The sequence below is a fragment of the Syngnathus acus genome, chromosome 10, assembly GCF_901709675.1.
Source record: "Syngnathus acus chromosome 10, fSynAcu1.2, whole genome shotgun sequence".
Taxonomy (NCBI): domain Eukaryota; kingdom Metazoa; phylum Chordata; class Actinopteri; order Syngnathiformes; family Syngnathidae; genus Syngnathus; species Syngnathus acus.
In genome coordinates, this window is record NC_051095.1 from 14,961,067 (window position 1) to 14,988,997 (window position 27,931).

Genomic DNA, 27,931 nt, shown 5'->3' on the forward strand with positions numbered 1-27,931 from the left:
ATGTATTATATGCACTTTCTCACACAAAAATAATATTGCAACACCTAATCATTTCACCATGACAAATAAGACGATAAGAAATTAGCTTCAGTGTGTCTGTGGGAATTTCTGTCCATTCATTCATAGTAACGTTTTCAATGTTAGATCGTTGTTGATGATTGGATGTGAAGTTCTTCTCCACAAAACTAATCCAAGCGTGCCTTTATTGCATCCATAGACTTTTAGGGTGAAACATTCCGGATCAGTTTTTGTTAGGACGCCTTATATGATTGATACTGTATGTTATCGATCCTCCTAATTAGATACTGCACTAGAATTAGATGTGGAATGTAGGTAAGTGCTTCAGATAGTGTTCAGCCTCAGGCCATGATGACTCACCACTAGTTGTTATTATAGTAGTTAAATATGTGTCGTGACCTGAATCATGATGATCTGGTGCATAAACACATATTGCCCGTAAACGTGTTGTGCCTGTGTTTGCATGCATAATGTAGACATATTCATGTCAACTTTTTTCTGCTGTCTCAGTCAGTTGAGTTTTAAAGATTTTTTTTGTAAGCATCGCTGACAGTTGCTGACCTTATCCACAATCACAATGAATCCAAAACACAATGTCAGAACCCTGTATTGCGACATTGCATTAGATAATAATCAAGTGTCAATTTATTGCTTGCTGATGTTCTTGTTCCATTTGATTGCTTTAACTCGCTTGGACTGCCCCTAAGTCCACAAAGGAGCACTATTGATGCCGTCTAACTCCGCCCATGTCTATCCGCTTCGAGCCAATTGCGTTTCCGGGGTGCCGCACGCCCTGCCACATCACATCAGGAGCGCCTCCTCCTCTCACTTAAATACACTTTTTCGTGCTCTTCTCGTGGTCTCCGCATTCAGTGTGACTCAACGCTATATCAGTCAAGTAAGTTTTCCACTTTTTACTATTTGTGGACTCTTCTCAAGTGGGATGGAAAGAGAGGAGCGGTCGTCTTTTTATGAAAGCCAATCGAACGAACCCGTCAAAGAACGGTTTCGTTTCCAAAACCTGTTCGACGGGTTGTGTGCTTTTGCAGGCTGAGTCCTGTTGAGATTTCGTAACATTTGAGCGAGTACTGACGCGTCAGCATTCATATCAATCTCGTGATTGCGTACAAAGAAAACTCCTGCAAATTCAGTGCAGTCAATACAACTTTGATTTGAAGTGGGTGCACGTCTTTCCTAATACAACTCTTTCTACGTTTTTAAATGCACGTACTTTGAACTCGGGTTGCAACACAGGGGTTGCAAAAGTACTGCAGTAGTACTGATTTAACTCATTTAAAGTATGTATGTATGCAGGCTCTGAAATGTACTTCAGCACAAAAGTTACTTTTTTTTTGAACGATCAGTCATGCAATACCTATATGATAACTTTTAGGCTGGCACAAGACGAAGGAATTCTCCACAAATCATTTTTTGAGACTATAACATCAGACTTGTTTACTTGAATAAGGCCATGGTTGGGAAATAAATTGCTTCCCAGCATGTCACTACTGGCCCTGTTTTTTCACTTTATAAGACGCCCAGATCTCAGTCAATCAAGATTTCAACCTAGATTGACTTTACCCTTCTTCTTTTGTCAAATTTACGTCGGTCATAACGAGGTTATTTTGACGAAGGAATAGAAAGTATGGATAACTGTTTTCAACTATGGGGAGTAAAATTAACAAAGCTTCAGAAAAAGAAATACTCAAGCAAAGTACCTCAAAACTTGGTATTGAGGCATTTTATACTTAGTTACTTCCTACCCACTGGTTGCGCATGAGGTAGGAGAAAACTGGAGGTTGAACTCGGCCAAACATTTACAGAGGTGACGTCAGAGAGGCAGTCAGTGATCCAGAGAAGGAGAACATCTTCCTCATACTTTCTGCAGAGCCTTGGCTTAAATAACCTGTTTGTCGTCCTCCAGGATGGCTCAGCAATTTCCAACCCTCTCTCCGGAGCAGAAGAAGGAGCTCTCGGAAATTGCTCAGAGGATAGTGGCCCCGGGAAAGGGAATCCTGGCGGCAGATGAGTCAACCGGTAAGTTCACTTGAGGGCAAGAGGAATTTTTAAAAAGACAGCTGCAAACGAGTCTTTGATTTACTTCTCGCCTTTAAGGCACCATGGGAAAGCGTCTCCAGAAGATCAACGTGGAGAACAATGAGGAAAACCGTCGCTGCTTCCGTGACCTCCTCTTTACATCTCCTGACCCCGTCCCTCAAGCCATCGGAGGGGTGATCCTGTTCCACGAGACGCTCTACCAGAAGTCAGACAAAGGAAAGCCCTTCCCCCAAGTCATCAAAGAAAGGGGCATTGTTGTTGGCATCAAGGTGAGCGAGCGGGCAAAGAGCTCACAAATCTCTGTGCATGTAGGGGTGCAAATGATTTGTCACCGGGGTGGTGACTTGACTTGAACAGATCTTTAACTTTACCCTTTATGTACCAAACAACACATGATAAGCGCAATCTGAGCTGCCAGTGGCCACACCTCACGAGCCACTCATCAGCTAGTCTCATTCGCTGATGCCAATGTCACTCACCGGGCCAGGCCCCGCCTTTATACACCTAACCAACTCTCATGAGGATCACGACTCCAACTGGACAAAAATAATACTGGCCGCATTAAATTAAATCTACAAAATCATTTTAATTGGCAGAATACTTGATTGACAAATCATTTAATTTGGTACTGCCTACTCTTTCTATCTTTAGTCACTAACAGGCACAACAAGAGCTTAAGCACAATTGCTCCATGAGACAATGAAACTAATTTAACATAGTTACGTCAGTCATGTCTGACACTTTCAATTGCCTAATATTAGATAGCTGAGTATAGATCCCACAACAAATTTTCAATAGGCCTATCATAGTAATTTACTTTATTCCTTGAAGGACAGATATAAACTCTTTGTGGCTGCGGAACACAGTTTTCCCTCCATCAGATTGGCTCATTTTGAAAGTTAATGGCATCTTCCTCCTTCAGGTGGACAAAGGTACAGCTTTTCTGAATGGAACAGATGGAGAGACAACCACACAAGGTAAAAATGATCCCAATTGCTTCTTCATCACAAAATGTCTTCTGCAGTTGACGTTGCTCATTTTGCCGTTGGTCCACAGGTCTTGACGGCCTCTCGGAGCGCTGTGCCCAGTACAAGAAAGACGGCTGCGACTTTGCCAAGTGGAGGTGTGTGCTCAAGATCTCAGACAGCTGCCCCACAGCTCTTGGCATTGCAGAGAATGCCAACGTACTGGCCAGATATGCCAGCATCTGCCAACAGGTTGGCACCACACACACACACCATAGAAATGAATCTCAATTTGTAACTTATAGAATGGCACACAGTAGAATTGGAACAACGTTAATGTGGATCAGCAGTCTCAAATATTCTTGTGTCTGCCTAGTATGTTATTCTCAGGGAAAGTAAGGAGGGTATCCAGAATGTCTTGGACCAATAGTGTATGTGATGTTTGTCTTCCTTTGAGTGGGTAATTAAAAAAAAACAATATCTTATCAGAATGGACTGGTGCCTATTGTGGAGCCAGAGATCCTTCCAGATGGAGACCATGACCTGCTAAGATGCCAGTATGTCACTGAAAAGGTGGGTAGGCCATCTGTCGGATACTTTTCAAATGAATAAATATTTCTTAATTATAGATGATAGAATATAAATGCATGTGTCTCTTCTCTTCAGGTTCTGGCTGCTGTCTACAAGGCTCTGTCTGATCATCACGTATACCTGGAGGGAACACTGCTGAAGCCCAACATGGTCACAGCTGGACACTCCTGTACCCAGAAGTTCACCCCTCAGGAGGTCGCCATGGCTACCGTGACAGCTCTTCGGCGCACCGTGCCAGCTGCTGTGCCGGGTGAGCGTTTTTCTTCAAGCATTTAATTGTTCTTCCTGTCACTGGTATAGAAGGTTGAGCAATTGGGTCAAATTGGATCATTTACAACAGCACACAAGTTGGAATCACTGCATCATTTGGCAATGTCACCTTCTGTGACTTTACAGGCATCTGTTTCCTGTCTGGTGGCCAGAGTGAGGAAGAGGCCTCGCTCAACCTGAACGCCATCAACCAGGTGGCGCTCAATCGCCCCTGGAAGCTCACCTTCTCATATGGCCGTGCGCTGCAGGCGTCCACTCTTGCAGCCTGGCAGGGCAAAGCTGCCAACAAAGCCGCTGCGCAGGAAGTTTTCTGCAAAAGGGCCATGGTAAGCCTCAGCAAATAAACACGCGGGAGTATTCATCCGCTCTTATCTCGTATTACCCAACTTTATTGTGACTGGTAAATGATTTGTCAGACGCTGTTTGTTCCGTAATGTGGAGCAGGTAACATGGCTGATGATTAACTCTTTCCTCAGATCAATGGCCTAGCTGCTAAAGGAGAGTACAAGGCCACAGGGTCGTCCGAGCAGGCTTCCATGCAGTCTCTGCACACGACCAACTATGTCTATTAAATGCTCTGACCTCAAGTGTCGACACACTTGGACCAAATATGGAGGACCTGAAACGCCTCTGATGGATGGATGGATGTTATCTCAAATGGGGATTGCCTTATAACGTTGAGCTACTGTTTGCCTTCCGAAAGGAATAAATTAAGGGACCAAAATGAGTCTGTTCATTTTTTTTTCATTGACGAATCATCAGTTTAGTTGTTTTTTTGCACTCATGAGGGCAATAGATTTTATAATACGGTTCCAGTTAAATAACATCAAAATCTACTGATTTGTGCTTAATCAAAAAATTCTGCCTGAACAAAGATGTGGTTCAGATTTGTATTGTTAAATATTGTAGTTTTAAAATTTAATTTACAATATGTTTGCAAAAATGTGTTTGTTCTATTAGCTTACAACTAATTTGCTTGGTGTATATAGTGGTGAAAGCTAAAGTGCAAAATGAGCGGCATTCAACTTTATCAATATATATTGCAAGACAACAAAAAATGGAATCAAAGTGCTGCACGGCCACCATTGCAAAATATTTGAGAAAATCAAAATGGTGGTAAATAAAGCAGGATCACATTCACCATACAGATTAAGTGACTTGATACATTTGAAAATCAAAAGCTCTGTTGGTTAGGACATTTTTACACTATGTTGTGCCTAGGGCTTCAATTGGGTCTGGCCTGACCTAAACCACTTAACAGCACCACTATCACGTTGCAATTAAACGCACTGCTAGTGCTAGAGCTGTGCATTTAATATAAATTCAATTACAATTATTACACGCCTCGATTACAAAATTGTCAAAATACAAAATAACTGTGATTATTATATGTTTTCCATAATCAAACAGTCCTTATCAGTGCAATACAAAAATGCAATATGGTATAATAGTTGGCAACTGTGCAAGCATACATTCATCACGCTTACTGAGCAGTTTAGGCTCAATATTTATCTAAGCTGACAAAGAAATTAATAAAACCAATACACACACACACACACACACACACACACACACACACACACACACACACACACACACACACACACACACACACACACTCACCAGAGATGCTAATTAAATGTTTTATGTATGCAGATAGCTACAGTTTTTTTTTTGATGGACAAACATGGTAATACTGTCGTGTTGGTATGCAAGCTAGGTGACATTAAAATTGGATCGCTTAAAGAAACACAATAATGTAATTTCTAATAACTGGTGGTTTTAAGTTACATTAGCTTGAACTGATATAGTTATGGAACTTTGTGTGCACGTGTGGAGCATTGACACAAAAATGACCAAATCCATTCTCATTATTGGGCTGTTGTATCACTCCGTGGTGTTGGAATTTTCTGGAAAAGGACCTGTTGAGAATAGAAAGGATGGTTTAAGTCATGTAAATGTGATGAGTAATACATGAATAACAAATATGATCCTTTAGCAATCATTGTGACCAAAGAAATCTGCCTTTCAGAGTTTCCAGTGACATGCTTATCGATTTTGGCTACTAATTTGCATCATGAATGTTTCTCACCTTACTTTCTTTTCAATCACTATCTTATTTTTCTGTAAGCAACTTCTGGATATTTTTTTCCTTCTTGAAGAAATACAGGGATAAGATGGGCTTTCTGCTTCAAATGCAATGAACTGTAATGTTGGCATCTGTTGGTTACCTTCGTGTTTGTGGATTTCAAAGCCAAGCGTGCAACGACCGACAAGAAGATGAGCAGCACTGATACGCAGAGAGAGCATGTGCACAAAATGCCTTCAATACCATACAGTTGTATCTAAAGAAAGAAAGAAAATAATTATTTGGTTTTATTTGAGCAATGAGGAAAATCATGTGCTTGTCTGTTTGTGTAAAATGTCAGTTACCATTCTGCTGTATTGCCACTCTTGCTCTTGCTCCTCTGTTGGCAGTGCACGGTAAGTGTGATAGTGAAATTGGGAAATATAGACTACTCTGAATCCCACAGAGAGAATAATTCCCAGGATTGCAACTATATACATGGCCAAACAAACTGTCACCTGAAAGACATGAAATTGTTTATTGACTCCAGGCTCAAACTGTCACCACAATAAAACCTCAATCACACTTTGATACTCCGAAATGATAAAGAGAATAGTGAAGGTAATGAAATAATTAATTGCATGTTTTCCATGAGAACATTAACAACAAATAGATAGCCATTCTAAATAAAAAATGTTGGTTGCTATCGTCTTCCAATTCCGGAATGACCCAATTAACCTACCATCCTTTTTGACGGACATGCTCCAGTGTAGATAGACAAGCTTCCACAGACAAGGAACTGCAGGGAATACAAAAACAAAATATTACCATGTGGATAACCTTATCATCTAACTCAAAGCCTCAGTTGGAGCAAAATGTGTTGTAACTGTAGTGGTAGAAAGCTGCTCTTCATCAGATTGCTGGGTGACATTTCATTTGTTTTGTGGGTCTTTTGGACAGGCACCCAAACACAATTTTACCTGTGGAGGATAATGAGATGGGGCGAAATATTGTTTACCAGAGCTCCCTGCCAGAAAGGAATTAAAATGTTGGTGGAATTGTCCACAGTTTCACTGATCAAGATGAATCCCATGATGACTTCAGCACATCCACAGATCACGATGACAATCTGGTGAAAAGAAAAGCATCCTGTCTCACTGCATACAAGAATGGAAAACAGAAAGGATGAATCTTTACCCCAAGACTTTGAGGCTCTCTTTGGACAAAGCGATGCAGAGGTTTGCTGGCCATCAGCACCTTGGCTTCATGCCGCCGATTCTCCCCCTGGCCACTTGTGATCTCTGTGGCATTGTTTGTTGGCACGCTGCAATCCATGGCTTGACAAGAGGAAAACAATGTTAGCCAATCCCCATTTGCATTCTGCCCCCAAAGAATTAGCAGCAACGCTTGTAATTCACCACTCTTTTGAAGGGACTGACACCAGCAAAGCAAATCAGGCCTCTGATGTAAAAAAAACAACAGTTGAACAATATGAAAGACACATGCAGAAACCCACCTCGCTTTAGTTTTTCACAAGGAGAAGTTATGCTGTGGGTGGGGAGGGAAGTGAAAGAAATGTGACACTGCCAAGAGGAGGAGCTAAGCACTTGGGATGTCGCAGTATGTGTATTCACATGGAAAGTGTGTCAAATGCTGTACGGATGTTAGTTTGTTTTTGCCGCAAGTTAGTAAGTGCATCAGTGTCGATATCTAACTTGTTTTCAATGTTCAGTATAGAAAATAGCACCATTTCTTATGGATTGATGAGGTCAATAACTGAAATTATTTTTGTAGAGGTTGTACTCAGCAACAGATTTATTTTAAAGCAGCAAAATACATTTTAAAAACAAAGCTTGTTCATCACCATTGATGAATTTGCTTTAATAAATTTTTTTACAGGTACAGATGATATAATAACAAATGCATACTATCTCTTTTTTTTTTTTTTAATTGAGCATTTTGGAGACTATAAATTACACCTTTAAAAAACAACAACATAGGTTAGCCAGGGTGGCAGAGTGGTGCACTGGTTGGCACGCCCGCCTCACAGTTCAGAGATGCGGGGTTTGATTCCGGCTCCAGCCTTCCTGTGTGGAGTTTGAATGTTCTCCCTGTGCCTGCCTGGCTTTCCACAGGTTACCTCCTCATTCATTCACCCTGCAGTCAGATACATGTTGCAAGAAAATCTGAATTCTGCACAATTGTTTTTCTTCATGATGATTTTTTTATTTGTGACTTTTAGTCCAAATATATGTTGCATTATATTTATGATCATAACACAAAGAAGCAATCATAAATGCATTCATTCATTATCCGAACCGCTTTATCCTCACAAGGGCCGTTGGTGTTATGCATTTAAAAGTTATGCGAGTGCGTTTTATAAAATGTGATGCATACTTTTCCTTTCTTAAATGGGTCTTTGCTGGTTTTGTACTTAATGTTGCATTCCCAATCCGACTTGCTGTCAAGACGAAGGGATGCAGCTGCCCTGCAATGCAACACAGCTGTACCTATAAATTCCTGGTTCGACGGATTTCATTTGATAAACAATGTTGGCGAGTGAATATTTACCATGCACTGTGCAGAGGAAGACAGTAGATGGCGCTCCAGGAGATATGCTGCCTTCCGCCTCACATCACCTTCACTGCAATATTGAAAAGTTTCTAGAAGTGAATTGCCACCTTGCCTCTCAAAGTCCTCAACCACCTGAGGAAGAATATAAGTCAGCCCTGATAGGAGATGAAGACAGTGTGATGCAAGTGGGTCACGATCAAGTGTTTGACTTACTTGAGAACCACTAGTTAATAGCATGAAAAGGATGTCGAGACTCAGGGTCACAGTCTCTCGTTCTGCCATTTTAAGTGTGGCAGAGAGGGAAGACAGCAATCCGTGATCAGCTAACTGGAGGCAGAACTCCTTCTTCTTGTGGGCCACGTTTGCCAAAACTCTCAGGATCTGAATGTGAGATGACAGAGATGGAGCCCAACATCATTAATATAGCATATATATATATATATATATATTGCAAAGTTATTTTTTTATTTAACTTTAACTGTTTTTGTACAGACCATTGTGGTAATGCCTTGAGAGAATAGAAGTTGAATCAGAATCGGCCCCAAGTTGAGCGTCATCAAGTCCGAACAAAACAGACTGGATTGAGCTGAATCAAATTAGAGGAAACAAACAAACAAACAAAACAGATAGGAATTATACTATGACACTGCTCTTGAGTAGCCAAGCATAGCAGTAACTCAATGTGGCCATGATGACTCTGCATTACACAACCAGCTTCTAATAGCAGGCTTGGAGAAACTGAAGAGAGTTGGCATATAAGGTGAGTGTATATATTGACTTGTTTACAGTTGTTGAACTGTCAACAAAGATAGCATTTAGCAGCCAATGTAATAACTACAGCACCGGTCACAGGATTGACTACTTTTCATAAAAGCCCAGTGATGCACTGCGGGTCTCGAGTTGTTTTACTTTGTGTTTAAATAGAATGTAGTGAAATACGTATATGTAGAATGACAAAGCACCTGTGAGATTATTGAGGACCCAGGCACTCTCTCTGGCCAAAGAGGGCCGAGTCTGGACGTAAGCCTGAAGCAGAGCACAGAGAGAACCCGCAAGCTCAACGTCACTCAAACAAGCCTCTGCCACATCTGGCGTGCAGTAGGACAGGAGGTTCCCTACGGACCTCAGTAGAGGACAGACGAGCTGATGAGGTGGACAAAAGGGGAAAAGTTCTAATTAAACATGTACTATTAACTTTAGTACATTATGCCTGGAAATAAAAAAATCATGTACTGTAAAAGGCAAAAGAAAAATGAGCTATTTGTTGTTGTGTTGAGAGATTTTTCTAATGACAATGTGTTCCAAATAGTTGGAATTATTCAAAATTAACGCACCAGTTCAACGCCCTCTTCTTTGTTTCCTTGAGCAACAGCGCCACCCAATGACGCTAACAATGTACTGCACCGCAACAGCGCCCCGCAAGCCAACAAAGCATGGTTATCCTCCCCGCTTCGGAGAAGATCGCAACAGAACAAATCTTTACTAACACTTACAAAGTTAAATGTGATTATATAAGTGTTGACTGACATACATAATAAATCGACAGCACTCACCTGGACGTGAGGTAGTGCAGACACCATGCACACTCAATAGCAGGGCCCAGAGAAAAATTCTGGTCGGGTGTCAGGCATGCTAAAAGGTGTGAAGGTAAACTAGAGGCCAGAACCAACCTGTAAAATGTAAGAAAACAACGATAGTGGAACCTCCAAAGGATCATGCATAAAAGTTAAAAAAAAAAAAGTAAAAAAAAACTGACTGTAAAAAAAAAGCTGTCAATTACAATATAAGTAAACAATACACAATATTAAATGAAGCAAAGGTACACAGTATTTTATTAACAGCAGGTAACTTGCTTGATATTATCATTACTGTCATTACTACCATCATCATCATCATCATCATCACGAATATGTTTGTCATATACTGATACAAATTATTATTTTCTTTAACCATCTATTTATTTTCCTCTCTGCTCGTGTTTTTGAATTCTATTTAGTTTGTTATGATTATTGGGAATATTAATAATATGAATATTATTTTCTTCTTTCTGTATCATATATACATACACATTCTGTTCCTAATGTATTTATTTTGGAGACCTTTCCTGTTTTCCATTAATTAGTTTTCCCACTTGTAACGCCATGCATGTACGTGGTAGTTGAGGTACTTACGGGATTATTTTCTCAGATGCATCTTTGGTTTGTAGAAGCTGTGAAAGGGTGTAGCCGATAGCTTCCACCACTGCCGTGTTATGCTTCTGCTTCTGGACACATGTATTATAATGTACTATTGAGGGCAGGCACCCTTTCAATGTGTTTCATTTACTGTACCTCCGACAGAGTGAATCTTGTACCTCTATACAGCTGGCAAGTGCTGGTATAATTCCCTGAGCCAGAAGTTTCTCTCTGACAACATCACTGTCCGGACACAAGTTCCCAAGCGTGTAGAGACATAACTCCTGTGTGAATACACAAAAACAGGAAAAGGAATTCTTGTGAAATTGGATGTGGGGAGAGAGGTTACTCACGGTGAACTTGATGCTTTGTCCAGACAAATAAGTGAGGAGGTAGGGCGTGGCAGGCAGACAGGCTGGGCCCACGCTGGGGTGAGGTGAGTGAGACAGCTCGTGGAGACAGCGGACAGACTGCAGGCGACACTGAGTGTTGGGGCCAGTGAGGAGGCCCACCAGCATGTGGATACTGTTCTCTTGCCTAGACAGAAAGCACATGGATGATGGCCAACATTTTCCAGTGAAGGCTATAGACAGAAAAAGGGAAGGGGGGTTTACTTGATGAAGAGAAGCTGAGCTGAGAGGTCACGGAGAGATTTACTCAAGGTTTTAAGGTGAGCCTCCCTCTCAGGACCACTGTGTTGAAGTTTGTGGAACAGACTGATAACATCCTGGACACAAACTTGTTTTTTTAAATTTACATTTCACTTTTATTGATCTGAACATATAGCTGCCACTTACATTCTTATCTGAACAAGTGTGCATGATGTGTACTTGCTGGTCCTCATCTTCATTTACCAGGAGTCTCTTGCTTACCAATTGTCGGTCTCGGCGGGCCTGACGGAGGGCTAAAGAACCAAATAAACACATATATGAATGAATAAATGGTAAACAAATATTATTATTGACATACGAGTATTTTAACTTTCGTCTAATAAACGAGGTAAAACCCGCCACTGCCTCCAAGTACAGTACGCTTCTTGATCACAGCAGAGTACGTCCACAATGACATATTATATCATGTTTGATGGTCTTGTTCAAAATAGGGCATTCATTTATTTACAAAATGGTGTTTCCTGGGAATTGTTATTAAATAATATTGATGACATGACAAGGCTTATGCTGACCATGTCTAGACGCAGTTGCAAAAACAAACAATTAAATGAGAACAAAATCGGCAACGGAGTCTACTGACATTGACGAAAAAATGGAGTTTAATAATAAGTATACACGATTTTCCATTACTTTGATTCGTTCAATGGTGGCAAAGAAACAAGGTTCTTACTTTTTTCGTGCTCTTGTCTCTTTACTCGGAACTCCTCTAGGCTGTAGCCTGCTCGGCCAGCTTTATGGCCGACTCTACTTAACCTCCACATTATCCTGATTTTGAAAAAGCGTAAACTTCAACTAACAGCGCAGGTTGCCATAGCCATAGAATTCAGATTGGAGCCCAAAACAATATGCGACGCGAGTTCTTCTTCTGCCGGAATTTATTGGCGTCTGGCAGCTGTTTGGTACAACATCCCCACCTACTGGTAAAAGGGAGATGATTATCCTCGTTGCCGCTGTTATTGCGTTAAATGCATTTGACAAAATGAATACAATGCAGTGAAAGCACTTAATGTCAACCCGTGTTGTGATATGTTCATGCCACAACTCATGAAACAGCACAATGCATTGTTGGATGGATTGATTTTTAAAAGACCATCATATCTTCATGACTATTCAAGATGTGTAGGGCTGCAGCAGACAATTCTTTAAATAATTATTTTGTCAATGAACAGATTTTAAAGAATGTTTAAAATTCCACCCTTTTATTAAAACAGCAGATTAACTAAAATGCAGTAAGTGCACAAACACGATCAGTTGATTTGGTTCGTAACAGGTTGCAAAATTGGCAAAAATTATCATGGTTTTCCAAAGTAAAAGCAAATATTTTATTTTGATTCAACACAGAGAGAATCTGTTTGCTTTTACGGAAGACAATCGAAATTGGGTATTTACGATTGAAAAGGTGAAATTTCTAGGATTTGGAGAATTTTAAATGAACGATTAATTGCTTATCAAAAATACGTATCAATTAATTGGCCAATCAATTAGTTGTTGCATTATGTTGCTCCTTTAATTGGGATAGGGCAGTGTTAAGCAACTAGAGTCAAGAGTGCTGGTGTCAAACACAAAGTCTGGTGAAAGCAAATTACGTGCGTCGACTTCATGTTTCTTACTAAATTCTGAAAAATTGCAAGCACTCTGTAACCAATTCCGCATACAAAGTAAATATCATTTAGAACAGTTTCTCTTTACCTTTGATTTCCAAAACCAGTTAATTTGTTGTGCATACTGCTTGTCAGAGCTGCTGATCATACGTACATTTAAGTTCTGTCAGGGATTTCGAACACAGCCAAACTCACCACCCAATTTTTAGTCAGAAGTAATAAAAATCAATTTAATTTGATATAAAAGCACATTGTATAACATGTTGTGAAACAAAACAACACCTAAGTAGGTTATGCAGTGTTAATATGCTTATTAAAATAAACTTTAACAATGTAAAAATAAAATGTTCTCATCTGTTGTCGTGATTGCTGTATAGGATGGTCAAACATGTTTTGACTCTTTTAAGAATGTTCCATGCCTTAAAATCCTTGCATCGGACCCTTGACTTGAGTTTGAAGAGCAACAGGACATCTCTTTCAGGAATTTGTAACAAACAAAAATGAGAGCTATAGCACACGCACTAGATGATCTTATAAAAATGGCTCAAATGATATTAAAAAACAAAAACTGAATATTGTTCTTTTTTTACAATAATAAAAAACTCATCCTCCAGTTTGTCAGAAATGAAGCAAAGAATTTTCTTTTGCTGAAAATGGTACAAAGAAAAACAATAAAATATTTTCCCAATCCAATGACTTGACTCAAGATGAGATGGCTGGATGGAGCATTGATGGCATTATGATGCCCCCTAGTGCTAGTCAAAACTGTGTTCATGCACTGGTGGGCGTTGCTGGCAATTCAACTGAATCCACCTTGCTTTTCCCTGCAGAAAGAAAGCGACAAAACATGAAATACCGAGCTTGCTTTCTTGTAAAGGCTTCTTCACACCGCACTTAGCAATTGTAAGTTTATTACGTTGGACTTACTTTTCTTTTTTGTTGATGCAGGACTTGGTGTCTCCAGAGGGAATAGAGGTACTGTGTCAACTGAGCCAAGTTTGATTTTCCTTTTCTTTTTAACGTCTGTATTTGGCTCGGCTCCCTCTTCGACAAGAACGCTGGTGTTTTTATCTTCAACTATTTGCTCCTCATCAATATTAGCTTTGTCTTTCTTCCTCTTCCCTTTTGTTTCGCTACTAACCTGCTGAGGAGTTCCCTCTGCAGGATGACTAGCTCTCTTTTTGTCCTTTGCTTTCTTCCCTCCCACATCTGTACTGGGAGTGAACATGCAACTTGGAGTCTCCGGGATCCTCCTTGCTTCCTTGTTGTCGTCTATCTTGTCTGCATTTTCCTGCTGAGACATTTCCTCGCCACCTTTCACACTGTCAACAGTATTAACAGGCTCAGAGAGACTCTCTTGATCGCAATCTTTCGTTTCCTTTTTCTTCTTGGATTTCTTGTCTTTTCCATGGGTCTCAGAAATAGTTTGATTGTCAGCAGCTTCCTTCTTTTTCTTGGCTTTCTTTTCTTTTTTATTCACTTGTTCAGCATTCCCGCTTGTGTCCATTGCAGCCCGCTCATCTTGGAATTTGGTACTGCAGTTTGTTATATTCTCCACAGGTTTTTCGACATATTCGGCCGTTTCAGTTTCTTGTTCCTCGCTGACGTTTTCTTTTGTGTTCGCTCCGACATCATTTTCAGAACTTTGCTTTTTTTCCTTTTTACGTTGGAGCGTTGGCGCCTCAGCCTTTTCCTTCTTTTCTCTCCGTTTGGAAGATGATGTTGCCGTTCGACCATCATCTGATGGTAGCAGATGTGTGCCATTCAAGGTGACTAAGGGTGGCTTCGATGCAGTCTCAGTTCCCGAAGAAGTCTTTTTAGAGGGACTTGACTTGGCGTCTTCCACTGTCACTGCTTTCCCCAAGATGTTACTCTTTATTTCTGCTGTCTGTTTCAAAAGCAGGTCAGTTTTAGGCTTGGCCTGAGTTTGTCTGGCTCTCCTTTTTACAGGTTTGGGTGTAGTTGAGTCCAAAGCATTGAGGGTATCCATCTTGGCTAAGTCAGGCAATGCAGTCTCAGTTCCCGAAGAAGTCTTTTTAGAGGGACTTGATTTGGCGTCTTCCACTGTCACCGCTTTCCCCAAGATGTTACTCTTTATTTCTGCTGTCTGTTTCAAAAGCAGGTCAGTTTTAGGCTTGGCCCGAGTTTGTCTGGCTCCTCTTTTTACAGGTTTGGGTGTCGTTGAGTCCAAAGCATTGAGGGTATCCATCTTGGCTACGTCAGGCAATGCAGTCTCAGTTCCCGAAGAAGTCTTTTTAGAGGGACTTGACTTGGCGTGTTCCACTGCCACCGCTTTCCCCAAGATGTTACTCTTTATTTCTGCTGTCTGTTTCAAAAGCAGGTCAGTTTTAGGCTTGGCCCGAGTTTGTCTGGCTGCTCTTTTTACAGGTTTGGGTGTCGTTGAGTCCAAAGCATTGAGGGTATTCATCTTGGCTACGTCGAGCTCTGTGGACATGGAAAGTATATCTTTTTAGAGGCATCTTGTAGTGGTGCAATTTCTCATTCAATTGTTTTTTTGAGTTAAGTTTTCTATTTTGGGAAATAATAATAAAATTTGTTACTCTTGATGTGCAAGTGTAACCACTGTGCATATGGTCAGTAAGCATAATTCTTTCACGGTTAAATGGGCATCACAGTGTAACCTTGAGCATTTTTGACTGTATTTGATTGGCAGAAACCTAAAAGAATGAACGGGTCTCATTACACATCCAAAAATGTCTCTTATACGGCACACAGTACCGGTAAGCACACTCATACATAGCGCACGTACCTGTCATTTGTAACAGCATATTTTTCCATTTGTCAACATCCAAACTGCTGTCGGAGTCAGAATCACCAGCACCAGAAGCCACAGCATTTTGGTCCTTCTTCAACATCTTTGCTGGTGTGACTGTTTCAGACGATTTCACATCTTTTTCCTCTTTTTTTGGTATAGCCAACTGTAAATATAAATCCGCATCACTAAAGTATGTCAGTTTGTCAAGATGCTGGCCTTTTTCAAAACTCACCTTCCGTTTTAGTACTTTCTTTGCAGGTATGTCCTTCTTGGGGGCAGCTGGGTTTTTGGGAAAAAAGCATAAAGAATTTAATAATACAACAATGCATAAATCAATTAGCATCTATAAATCATTATGCTTTTTTTTTTTTTTTGAAGATTACCGGTGCTAAAAATAAATGGTACTGAGCAGTTTTTGACGCTGAAAAATTGAAGTATGGTACTGGTACCAGTATACCATGCAACACTAATACTATATAGCAGGGGTCACCAAGTCCGGTCCTTGAGGGTGCGAGCATCAATGCAAAAAAATACTTTGACTTACATCCCTGTTTAATGTAAATGTCGCTTAATCATACCTTTGATTTGGGTTGATCCTCCCTTTTTAGAATTGGAGTACTTGTTCTTTGAGTGCCTGAAAGTAATTGAAACACTTAATATTCACAAAAGCATTTGCAAACAAAATGAAAATTGTGCTTGGTTTTCACCATATACTCACTTTAACCAGAAATCGTAGATTTCCCCTAATGATGAAGATATACTTGCAGGACCTACCACCAATTCCTGTAATAAAGTCACAGATGCTTTTTGATTCCTATTTTTGAAAATGTTCAAGTACAAAGGAGCTTCTTTTTGCTTTTAAAGACAAAGTAGTGACCTCCATGAATATCCACAAAACTCTGCACATCAATATATAAACCAGGATGTCACTTTTCGGGACATTATCCATCCATTTTCCGTATTGCTTGTCCCCACAGGGGTCGCCGGCGTGCTGGAGCCTGTCCCAGCAGTCATCATGCAGTAGGCGGGGGACACCTGAACTGGTTGCCAGCCAATCGCAAGGCACGCAGGGACAACCATCCGCACTCACACCTACTCTTGTATCTGTACTTTGAATATTTATTTTGTTTGTACTTCCTCGTGAGGATGAGCGGACTGGACTGATTATACTTCCAACACTGTGTCGTTCTTCCGCGCCCCCCATTATTTTAAGACCCCAAGATCACATTGAAGACCTCCACCGAGTGAAAAGATAACATAAGCAGGAGAACGTACAGTTGTCTCTTTTCTAAATGTAGGGAATAACAGTATGGCATTAGCTATAATGCATACTTACTGTACGTAACAATAAAGTCGTCTGAAGAATACTCAAGCCACGTGAAGACCCCTTAAAATTTTAGTAACGATGCACTGCAAACATTAAAAGCGGTCGCTAGCCCAACCCACGTGACCACTGAACATTTTCCACACAGAGAGACAGACAAACAACTTTCTTTTGCCATGCATTTTATTTGAGTGTTGGTATGTACCTGTGGGCTGTGTCTCAGGAGCTCCTCCGCAGCCGAGCGGAAGCCATTGTCTTTCAAATGCCGAAAAATGAGCACGATCAACTCGTGCTGGAACGCGTTCGCAGACATGTTCAACTCGCAACGGTAAACACGTATGCAAAAGTGCTTTTTATGGCATAGTCATTCAACTTGGACAGCAACAACAAGTTAGAAGTCGCGGCTAACTCCAACCATCACGTGTATCCAGATTCAACTTTGAACCCAGGAAGCAGTTGCAGTTTCTTCTTTTCGCCTGACTCTGCATATCAAGTGCGCTGTTGCCCTCCACTGGTCAGATAAGTAACACACAGGAGAAACCAAACCAATGCGTTGTTGATGAATTTAGGGCAGGAATTACAGCTTCAAGTCAAAATATAAATAGAAAATATTTCGATTCAGTTTCTGGTGGCACATATTTCAGCCCATACAAGTGTCATGTCTGTGGTAATAATGTAATGAGTAATAATGATGTAATGAGTTGATATATCAGTGGAAAGGGAAGCTCATTCTCTTTTTATTTTACCAGAACCTCATTCCTGAAATATGGAAGACGGTGACGGGCAGTACGGAGTCACACTGGTTAGCACTTCTGCCTCACAGGGTTTGATTCTGGCTCCGACCTTCCTGTGCGGATTTTGCACGTTCTCCCTGTGCGTTTTTTTTCTGGGTAGTACAGTTTCCTCCCACATCCCAAAACCATGCATGGTAGGCTGGCGAACTGTTCAGCGTGTACCCCGCCTCAAAGACTGCTGGGATAGGCTTCAACATGCCCGTGACCCTTGTAAGGAGCGGGGTCAGTAAATGGCAGGATGGATAGTTAGTTCACTGTGACTTATTTTGCACTGCCCGGTCACAAATTGTGCTGTGTTGTTTATCGTCGTACAAAATAATCTATTGCTTGTATTTGATTAAAAAAAACATACATGGGAAGTGAAATCATTAAAATTAATCACTTATTAAATTCCAACTGCAATACTGAGAAAATTGAAGTCGCATTTAGCCTTTTTTTAAAAAAGAAATCAGTTGACACTAGTCAGAATTGGAATCACTGTTCTATTTGCACCCAGTCCGTTTTGCAATGTGAAAAAAGGCTGGAGAAGAGAAGAACCCATACTAACCACAGGTTCATAAAGGTTCCTTCCATTCGTGAAGGCCAAAACCATTAACAACAAAAATAACAATTAAAACTCATACTGGGAGGTATTGGTGAAAAAAATGTGAAACTAGGTTCCAACACACTTGTTTTAAGCAGACATTTTAAATAAGACCAAATCTTTCTGGAGGTGTTTTGGCCTGAGCAGATAGTGATGAGAAGCCCCCAATTGTTAAACTCCCAGTTTTCAGAAAGTTTTGGTTGGGCAAAACAAACAAAAGGAGAGCATATGACTCTGTGTTTTTGCTGCGATAAACATTAAGAGGAGGAACGTTTTTGGACAACCTTAGCAGTCTTTGAAAAATTCCCTTGCGCACATAAAAAAAAAAAAAAAAAAATCAAGCATCACCCTTGAACGACACACAGGAAATGTGAGTGGTCACCCTTGTAAATAGCACTCTGTTCTCTTTTCAGGCAACATAAAATATCTACTTTCCGTTCCAAACATGGCACATTCACAAGCAAAGCCTATGTCCTGATGTGTGATTTCCAGACATATTTAATGTAACACATTACTGAGGGGTGTTTTTTTCATATATATTTTGCCACGCTTGCGTCAAAATATTAGCAGCACAGTTCCACACCTCTACAAACCGAAATAGTATTTAAAGATAATTTGAAGGGATATAATATCTGATCTGCTATAGGTAATTTAAAGGGATATAATATTTAAAAAAAATCTTGTGTATAAATAGCTGAGTTTCTGGAGTGAAAGTTCATCGATCAAGATAATGAGTATACTGAAAAAAAAATCCATGGCAATGGTTGAGATGTTTCCCAAGGTGACACTGATAAACAGTTGTGGAGGAGGTTTTGGTGTTCCAGTCCAGCTGCAGCTCTACTGATCCAAGTCAAACATACAATATGGTTGATGTCTACAATTGGGTCTTTCTGGTTGAGACCTGGCAAAGTACATGTACAAATTGTGTTTTAAAAACTGAACTTCTGCAAAGGGCACACTGTGTATCTATCTATTTTATGAAGGTCAAAGGAAAACATACACTAAGCGATGAGATTGATGATTGGTTTGAACATTGCACTTTATGAATGTTTCACCTCTGTCACTGCATTGCAGCATGTCTGCCATCTCACCAGTACCGCTCTGATACCACTTTACGTCCGTCCAAAGGAAAAATGTTGCTGTGATGGCTTCATTAGTCTTTTTCTGCTGTGACCTAACAATAAGGTTGAGAAAGAATAAACTAACAAAAATTAAATCTTGAGCACACTCTTTAAACAGATGCATCTTTATATGGAATTGAAGGCTGACAAATTGAGTAGGTATTTTTTATTTTATTTGGGTTCAACATTTTGGACTGGAGCACAGGAAAAGGGAAAACGCCCATTCAGTCCTCAGATTAGAAAATTGGGGTAAGAGGTTGAGTAATAAGTGCAGGTTTACTGGCAAGGCAGTTCTGATTAGAATGGAGCCTGTGTTGGTGGTGAAAGGGAGCAGCCATATTCAGTAACAGCGCCTCTTCCTTCAGCCAAAAGCAAACATCTGCTGCAAGCCTGCAACCCCCTGCGTCTGCTTGCCCCTCAGCTCATCGATGAGTCACAGAAACCTGGTTGGGGTGGGCTTGAAAATGGTACAGGCTAGGGAATGTCCATCTGATAGTAGGAACAGGAAAAGTGAAAAAAAAAAACTTTTGAAGGATTATTTTAAGAAAACTGAATTGTTGTGATTTCCTGGCGGACCATTCCAGGATGCACCCCATTTCCCGCCCAAGTATGAAAAAATATTCCCAGAGAATTTGCGAATCCGCAGGTGCTGAACTGTGATTGTGTAGTGGTCATAAATTTTATGCAAGTGTTCTTTGCGTTTGGAAGAAATTACAGTAGGCTATCTTGAAATTTTGTTCTCTGGTTCAGACAGGTTCTTGTTGGGTTAGGAAACATGGATCTTTAATGCATGCATTTAAAAAATAGGAAATCACCAGTCAAGGGTGACTTACAGTAAGTAGTATCAATATTTGGAAATTCAGATTGTGTGAATGAGTAAATAGGGGTTTCTTTTTTTGTTTGTGTGTGTGGTGGTTCTGTTACACTGAATCATTGGTGCCCATTGAAGTGTACTCATTTTTTTACCACACAGGAATCCTAATCACTGCCATTTGTTCTTGGTTGTCTGTGGAGTTTTGCCAAATATGGCACTTTGTAAGTCTCTACCTATCAAAGCTTCTGCACCTAAACATCCACGATGGCGTAAAAACTTCACGTGTACTTCAATATGCTTTCAACTCTCACTCTTGTTGGCACTGTGACTGGACCAGGGATGCCTCCACTCCTTGGCAAACACCCACTGTTGGATTTTCTTGCCCTTTACGGGAGGCTCATTAGCAGCCCAGCAGTCTTCATACCCACAAGTCTTTCTGCTGCCAACATCAACATTAACATTTGGTATGTGTTGCCCTCAGATGTTTTGCCTAGACCTTCGTGGATCTTTATTTAACTTGCAAACCACAGCTTCACAAGGATTTTCAGTGTTGGCATTTACACTACAGGCTGTAATCAACAAATCCTGGCCTTTTTACACTTTCCTTGCTATCTTTCATAAATTTTGCTCCACCTGAAATGCTTTCTCTCTTGCAATTTGTAACAGTAGCTTGCATTTGTCAGTATTTCCTGACAACTAATAACACACACAACCTCATTCTATCTTCCATATCTTGATGCAAACATTTCAGTCATGCCTTGACACAAGACAGCAAGGGGCTTCATTCACACAGAAGCTGTGTGGCACTGCATTCCCGTCAGAATCATGCTGTGTTGACTTGCTGGATGATTTGTAAAGCGGGTCTTTTATGCCTGCTCGGATATGTTATCTGAGCCCGGGCAGTATGGTCTGTCTCTTTCCTCGTAGCTCTGCAGGAGTCATGAAACAGCAGCAATATTAAGGGAACATTTGTAAGTGTGGAACAGGGTCTATGATTGTGTCTGTCCAACTTTGCAGCCGCCCCAGCACTCAAGTCTCCCTTTCACAGCTCGTTTTCTGACTGAGGATCTGTCTGTCTCTGATCCCAAGTCGTGTTTTTCTTTGCTTTCTAGTTATGTCAACTTGTCAAGATGGAAATGTGGGTCACTGGGATCATGTTAAATGTCGGGATGGTCTTTGTGATTCCAAGTACTTTCGTATCAAATGAAATGACGTATATGGTAAGTTGTAAAGAAAATACTGTGCTAGAATCTTTTGCTCATTGTTATTCCACACTAACCTTTACGGACCTTGTCATGTTGCAATAGAGAATGACCTTCCCCAAAAAGCTCCCATATATTTGAAAGGATCAATTTCAAAACTGTTTTGATGACTAATTTACTGAATTTTATTTCATCAAGCGGTTACAGATATATTACAGAGATGTTTTTTATTACAGAGATATTTCGTAAGCAGATGAATAGTGTACTTGAAAATGACATGAAATGAATTCAACACACCATTTTATTTCTCTGAGTAACGCCTCGCCCATTGCCTGATTAATTCCCTCATTAAATGTGGCCCAAATACTTGAACTTGAAAATACATTCAACCACTTACCTGTTTACAAGAATGTTGAACTCTCAAAGCTGGAATGATCTACGTTCATGAGTGCCACTTGGCTTTAGTAGAAACATTACTGTGTGTGTTTAAAGGTGGTAGGAAGCTGATGTTTTTTCAGCCAAGCTGCAAGGTAGATGGGCGGTGTTAACTGGATCACTAGGGGAAGGAAAATGTTTTCCAAGGAGCTTTTGAACATTTCTGCAGTGGCGATGAACTCGGGTAAAAGTGTGGCTGAGGCTCACAAACTTTCCAATCAGATTTGGAAATTTGAGACATGAGAGTACGGTACTGTTTTTTTTTTTTTTTTTATCAACTCCAAGATGCTTTGGTGACATCACGCTGGCAACTGGATTGTTTGGCCTTTGAGAGAATAGCAATGGCTACAACGGCCCTGACTGGTTTCTCCATGATGAGTCTTCTCAGTCTAGGATACCTGACCTGGGATTCAAATGGTCCCAATCAGGTGGAAAAAGAGCCAGGTCAGACCTTTGGTGCGGGGTCTCTGGGTCCAAAGCCTCCTCATATAATCTTCATCATGACAGATGATCAGGGATTCAACGATATAGGCTATCACAGCTCTGATATAAAGACACCGGTGCTGGATAAGTTGGCAGCTGATGGGGTGAAGCTGGAGAATTATTACATCCAGCCAATATGCACTCCATCCCGAAGCCAATTCATCACTGGAAGGTACAGTAGGTCTCTCATATGGTCTCCTTCGCACAACTCTTTTACAGTTTGAGTAAGCTGTTGCTAGCAAAAAATGGTATGGAAGTACTTGAGTTTAACAGTGAGTGTACCATTTGTTGTTAGAGGACCCAATCTTAAAAAAGATTTATTCTACAATTGCTAAATAACCATTAAAGTAGTAAACTTTCAATTTAAGTACTTTCCCAACAGTATTTTCAAGTACTTCACTGGTTCTTCTATATCAAACAATTTTCTTAGGTTCATTTACCTGACATGTTTCGGCGGGTTCTTTCGCCTTCATCAGAGTGTCAGTGATGTGATTGTGACGCGTCTTTATCAGCTGATGGATGAAGGCGTGGCTCACCTGTCAGATTTGACAGATGAGCCACGCCCTCTGCTGTCCGTTCACCTCTCCAAAATGCTGTTCCAGGTTGTAGAGAGCATGTAGGCTCCCTCGTCCCTGTTGATGGTCCTCGGGCCCCGCTTGCGGATCTCAATGGCCTCCCTGATCCAACGCTGATGTTTGTTGTCTTCAGTGCGGATGACTCTGGCCTTTTTCCAGTCCATGATGTGGTTTTCTCTTTTGCAGTGGTCGGTGATGGCTGACTTGTACTGTTCCTGTTCTGCTTGTAGTTTTATTGCTCTTGTTTGTCTTGTTGCTGTCTCCTTCTCGCATTCCTTCTTATGTTCCGTTTTTCTTGTGATGAAGTTCCTCCCTGTCTCCCCGATATATGATTTATTGCATGATTTGAAAACAACAAAAACAGGACATACACAACACCTCACAGACCATCTCAATACCATAGACACCACCGGTAACATCAAATTCACTCATGAAGAAGAAACAGATCGATCCATAGCTTTTTTAGACATCAACATACACCACACAGACAACGGTGACATCAAAACAAAAGTACACAGAAAACCCACACACACCGACCAATACCTCCTCTGGACATCAGAACATCCCACTATACACAAACTGTCAGTAGTCAGAACACTATTCGAACGCACAACAATAATCACGGATCCGGAAGACATAACACAGGAAGAAAAATACATACAACACGCACTCAAAAAATGTCAGTATCCACAATGGGCAATAACCAAAGGTGCAGAACAGGTAAAAAACAAAAAATACAAAACACAGGAGAAAAGAAAGAAACAAACACGGAAACAAGAACCCAGCGGAATAGTGACGTTGCCGTATGTAAGAGGCATTACGGAACGCATCAAAAGAGCCATGATAAAATACAACATAAGCACGCCTATCAAACCACATACAACACTCCGTCAGATACTGGTCCACCCAAAAGACAAAGTTAATCCGGAAAATAAATGCAATTCCATATACGAGATTCCATGCAAATCATGCAATAAATCATATATCGGGGAGACAGGGAGGAACTTCATCACAAGAAAAACGGAACATAAGAAGGAATGCGAGAAGGAGACAGCAACAAGACAAACAAGAGCAATAAAACTACAAGCAGAACAGGAACAGTACAAGTCAGCCATCACCGACCACTGCAAAAGAGAAAACCACATCATGGACTGGAAAAAGGCCAGAGTCATCCGCACTGAAGACAACAAACATCAGCGTTGGATCAGGGAGGCCATTGAGATCCGCAAGCGGGGCCCGAGGACCATCAACAGGGACGAGGGAGCCTACATGCTCTCTACAACCTGGAACAGCATTTTGGAGAGGTGAACGGACAGCAGAGGGCGTGGCTCATCTGTCAAATCTGACAGGTGAGCCACGCCTTCATCCATCAGCTGATAAAGACGCGTCACAATCACATCACTGACACTCTGATGAAGGCGAAAGAACCCGCCGAAACATGTCAGGTAAATGAACCTAAGAAAATTGTTTGATATAGAAGAACCAGTGAAGTAATTGAAAAAGAAAAAACAAGATGAACCTAGTACAACTAGTATTTTCAAGTGTACGTACATGAGAATACTTTGGTTCATTATGTATTTTTTTTTACCTCTACGGGAAGCAGTAGCAAAATTTGTGGGAGTAAAATGAAGAAAATGCATGTAAAAGAATAATAAATAAAATATAAGAAAAACATTTGTCTGCTTTACCGTAACCTAGATTTAGCAGATGCCTTCAGGAAATGATTCCTTTTAATTGGCAATTTGGCTCCAAAACAATGAAACAATACTGGCGAGACGCTTCTGTAATCAGGCTGTAGTCAGTGATATATAGACTAACCAAAAGCGTACGAAGAGTGAGTGAGATGACAATTTGCACATAGGGTACATAAGTAGAAGGAAATGAAGACCTTTTGAAAAATTGGAACACACTTGCTCGCCTGACATTGTTCCGTGATTGTTCTGCAGGTATCAGATTCACACAGGCCTCCAGCATTCCATCATCCGACCCCGCCAGCCAAACTGTCTTCCCTTCCAACATGTCACCCTCCCCCAGAGACTACAGGAGCTTGGGTATTCCACTCACATGGTAGGCAAGTGGCACTTGGGCTTTTACAAGAAGGAGTGCCTGCCAACACGTCGTGGCTTTGACACATACTTTGGCTCCCTGACCGGTAGTGTCAACTACTACACCTACAACTCCTGTGACGGTCCGGGCCTCTGTGGTTTCGACCTCCACGAAGGTGAGACTGTAGCGTGGGGTGAGAGGGGAAAGTACTCCACCCATTTGTACACACAGAGGGTCCGCAAAATTCTGGCAAGACATGATCCCAGCGTGCAGCCGCTCTTTCTCTACCTTTCCTTTCAAGCCGTTCATACGCCCTTGCAGTCCCCGCGGGAGTACATCTATCCGTACCGAGGGTTGGGCAACGTGGCCCGCAGAAAGTATGCTGCCATGGTCTCTGTGGTGGATGAGGCAGTACGAAATATAACATACGCCCTCCGTAAGTATGGCTACTATCAAAACAGCGTCATCATTTTTTCTACGGACAACGGCGGACAACCACTGTCCGGCGGCAACAATTGGCCACTTCGGGGGCGTAAAGGCACCTACTGGGAAGGTGGAGTCCGAGGCTTGGGATTTGTCCACAGTCCTCTGTTGAGGAGAAAGAGGAGGGTGAGCAAAGCCCTGATGCACATCACTGACTGGTACCCTACACTTGTACGCTTGGCAGGTGGCAACGAGTCCCTTACAAAAGGGGTGGATGGATTTGATGTCTGGGATGCCATCAGTGAGGGGAAGGAGTCTCCCAGATTGGAGATCCTACACAACATCGACCCTCTCTATAACCGTGCGCGCAGCGGCTCCTTGCAGAAGGGATATGGGATTTGGAATACAGCCGTGCAGGCCTCAATCCGAGCTGGAGACTGGAAATTGCTGACCGGAGACCCTGGTTACGGAGACTGGACACCACTGCAGGTGCTTCCGAGCTTCCCTGTCGGCTGGTGGAACCTTGAGCGGCACACTGAACCCAAGAAATCAGTATGGCTTTTCAATATCTCTGGAGACCCCTATGAACGTTGCGACCTCTCAGAGCAGAGACCAGATGTGGTCAAAGAGTTGATGGCGAGACTGGTGTACTACAACCGTACTGCCGTCCCAGTACGGTACCCATCAGAGGACCAACGGGCTGACCCCAGCCTGAATGGTGGTGCCTGGGTTCCATGGATGGCTGATGAGGAAGAAGACAGCCAGGACACATTTTATCCAAAGAAGAATATGGACTGGAAGAAAAAGATTAAACTGTCTCATAGCAGATCATTTTTCAAGAGACTCAACACTAGGATCATGTCCAACAGGATATGACTATATAAAAGCAAGACACATGAATATCACAGATTCAGGGCTCTATTTTGGTAGAGTGGCATGAGTGCGGTCGGCGCAACATGGGCCTAACTTCATATTCTTGCTGACGGTTTCCCTCGCCCCAGACTCATCCGACAATTTGGTAACAAAGTAGCTTGCGCTTGGCCTAAAAATGGCTGCATCATTATTTTCTTGCCGAATCAATGGCCTAGTTCATTCGAGTAGACATGGTACACCTCACTGGGTGTTCCTGCCACCCCCAAGCAAATTTGGTTACAAAAGGAAACTAGGTTTTAGACTTTCCAAAAGCTGGTCAAACTCCTGGCGCAAGTGGTGTACCGTAGGGAAGGATTACACTGCCCACATCACATACACGGCTAACTACATCATCTGCAAGGCGAAATCTTGCAGTTACCAATGTCACGCACGGACCCCAGTAAGTCTATTTCTGTTCCTGCAATGTCAAGCACGGCATACGTACTGGGCCTTTTGAAGAATGGAAACAGTATTGTATAGAATTGTCTATTCAAACATCATTAAGATGATGCTCCTTTTGGCCAAAAGGCCCATTGCCTTATTGCGTTGACAGCATTCAATCGCTCATAATGTATTTAATGTTAATGTTTGCATTGTAGACTTATATAATGTGTTACGTGTGTTTGGGCTGAAGACTTTGTTCTGTACTGCATCTCTTTCGCAGTATGGGAAGACTCTGCTACCTCAGAAATGCTGTATGTTTTACCTTCAGGTAGATTGATCAATCTAAGGACAAAGTCACAGACATTAGAAATGTCTGCAATAAATTACTTTGCAATGAGCTAGTTAGACTTATATTTTCATGTTTCTTTTGCCAAACATGGTTACTATGTTTGTTCCTCAATATATCAATGTACTGTATAGCTTCAATTTGCTATAGTGTGACGAAAAAAAAGAAAAAGAAAAAGTGAAACCACACAATATGTTAGATCTAGAAAGTTAAACGAATATGAAACATTTGATGACATAAGGCATTTATATCAAAATAATGATGAAAATTTATGGATTTAGTCCGTGTTGTGAACAAAAAGGCTAGCATCAAATGTAATTTTACATACATAAATCTTATGAATCCAATGTACAATAAAGCAAACTTTAAGAATGTGCTTACCCTGTGATTTTTAAAGCACCTTTTATCGCTCCTCTATAGCAGCTCCGTTGTATGATGTTAACAGTGGTGCAAACCAATTACGTATACAAAAAATAAATAAATAAACATAAATAAATAAATATATGTACAGGGTCCGGCAAAATGATCTGACACATTTGTATGTTTAATAAAATGCAAATAAATTAAAGAAACAAAAAAGGTTTTGTTTTTTTTATTTTCGAAAAGTACATATAATGCCGTTTTGTTTCGTTTCGTTTCATGGCATTATTTGTACTTTTCGAAAATAATAAAAACTTTTTTGTTTTTTTAATTTATTTGTATTTTATTCAACCTACAAATGTG

General features: G+C 41.0%; 4 protein-coding genes and 1 long non-coding RNA gene across 5 annotated transcripts; 3 read left to right on the forward strand and 2 right to left on the reverse strand.

The window, feature by feature from the left end:
- Window positions 1–767: 767 nt before the first annotated feature.
- Window positions 768–4,629, forward strand: aldob (aldolase b, fructose-bisphosphate). The gene is made up of 9 exons (XM_037261212.1): window positions 768–916; window positions 1,943–2,055; window positions 2,134–2,345; window positions 2,999–3,053; window positions 3,133–3,293; window positions 3,531–3,614; window positions 3,708–3,882; window positions 4,029–4,228; window positions 4,379–4,629. Exons 2-9 carry the CDS (start codon window positions 1,944–1,946, stop codon window positions 4,472–4,474), a joined length of 1,095 nt encoding a protein of 364 aa, XP_037117107.1. The 5' UTR covers window positions 768–916; window position 1,943; the 3' UTR covers window positions 4,475–4,629.
- A 939-nt stretch (window positions 4,630–5,568) lies between these two features.
- On the reverse strand, window positions 5,569–12,273 carry tmco6 (transmembrane and coiled-coil domains 6). The gene is made up of 20 exons (XM_037261210.1): window positions 12,060–12,273; window positions 11,516–11,622; window positions 11,333–11,445; window positions 11,072–11,255; window positions 10,898–11,002; window positions 10,716–10,807; window positions 10,098–10,214; window positions 9,879–9,993; window positions 9,507–9,687; window positions 9,039–9,130; window positions 8,758–8,925; window positions 8,542–8,676; window positions 8,368–8,458; window positions 7,487–8,127; window positions 7,168–7,307; window positions 6,989–7,099; window positions 6,713–6,769; window positions 6,336–6,488; window positions 6,134–6,247; window positions 5,569–5,824 (listed from the first exon to the last, which is right to left on the reverse strand). Exons 1-13 carry the CDS (start codon window positions 12,148–12,150, stop codon window positions 8,435–8,437), a joined length of 1,524 nt encoding a protein of 507 aa, XP_037117105.1. The 5' UTR covers window positions 12,151–12,273; the 3' UTR covers window positions 5,569–5,824; window positions 6,134–6,247; window positions 6,336–6,488; window positions 6,713–6,769; window positions 6,989–7,099; window positions 7,168–7,307; window positions 7,487–8,127; window positions 8,368–8,434.
- LOC119128639 lies at window positions 6,153–6,555 on the forward strand. Its single transcript, XR_005099055.1, has 2 exons — window positions 6,153–6,243; window positions 6,332–6,555. It is a non-coding gene; the product is annotated as an uncharacterized LOC119128639 (long non-coding RNA).
- A 928-nt stretch (window positions 12,274–13,201) lies between the features above and the next one.
- tcof1 (treacle ribosome biogenesis factor 1) lies at window positions 13,202–17,551 on the reverse strand. The gene is made up of 7 exons (XM_037261208.1): window positions 17,296–17,551; window positions 16,485–16,549; window positions 16,345–16,400; window positions 15,999–16,045; window positions 15,761–15,929; window positions 13,918–15,435; window positions 13,202–13,814 (listed from the first exon to the last, which is right to left on the reverse strand). Exons 1-7 carry the CDS (start codon window positions 17,401–17,403, stop codon window positions 13,762–13,764), a joined length of 2,016 nt encoding a protein of 671 aa, XP_037117103.1. The 5' UTR covers window positions 17,404–17,551; the 3' UTR covers window positions 13,202–13,761.
- A 4,657-nt stretch (window positions 17,552–22,208) lies between these two features.
- Window positions 22,209–27,584, forward strand: arsia (arylsulfatase family, member Ia). The gene is made up of 2 exons (XM_037261209.1): window positions 22,209–22,694; window positions 25,044–27,584. The coding sequence occupies exons 1-2, from the start codon at window positions 22,279–22,281 to the stop codon at window positions 26,440–26,442; spliced, it is 1,815 nt and encodes a 604-aa protein (XP_037117104.1). The 5' UTR covers window positions 22,209–22,278; the 3' UTR covers window positions 26,443–27,584.
- Window positions 27,585–27,931: the final 347 nt, after the last annotated feature.

Coding starts and splice junctions, on each gene's coding strand:
- tmco6 (XM_037261210.1), bottom strand. CDS start 12,150: ATGTGGAGGTTAAGTAGAGTCGGCCATAAAGCTGGCCGAGCAGGCTAC. Junction 10,808..10,897: donor CACTTGCCAGCTGTATAGAG/GTACAAGATTCA, acceptor ACATGTGTCCAG/AAGCAGAAGCATAACACGGC. Junction 8,926..9,038: donor CTCAAGGCATTACCACAATG/GTCTGTACAAAA, acceptor TCTCACATTCAG/ATCCTGAGAGTTTTGGCAAA.
- tcof1 (XM_037261208.1), bottom strand. CDS start 17,403: ATGTCTGCGAACGCGTTCCAGCACGAGTTGATCGTGCTCATTTTTCGG. Junction 15,930..15,998: donor AGAAAGTACTAAAACGGAAG/GTGAGTTTTGAA, acceptor TTATATTTACAG/TTGGCTATACCAAAAAAAGA. Junction 13,815..13,917: donor TGCATCAACAAAAAAGAAAA/GTAAGTCCAACG, acceptor TTCTTTCTGCAG/GGAAAAGCAAGGTGGATTCA.
- aldob (XM_037261212.1), top strand. CDS start 1,944: ATGGCTCAGCAATTTCCAACCCTCTCTCCGGAGCAGAAGAAGGAGCTC. Junction 2,346..2,998: donor GCATTGTTGTTGGCATCAAG/GTGAGCGAGCGG, acceptor TTCCTCCTTCAG/GTGGACAAAGGTACAGCTTT. Junction 3,294..3,530: donor ATGCCAGCATCTGCCAACAG/GTTGGCACCACA, acceptor ATATCTTATCAG/AATGGACTGGTGCCTATTGT.
- arsia (XM_037261209.1), top strand. CDS start 22,279: ATGAGAGTACGGTACTGTTTTTTTTTTTTTTTTTATCAACTCCAAGAT. Junction 22,695..25,043: donor AGCCAATTCATCACTGGAAG/GTACAGTAGGTC, acceptor ATTGTTCTGCAG/GTATCAGATTCACACAGGCC.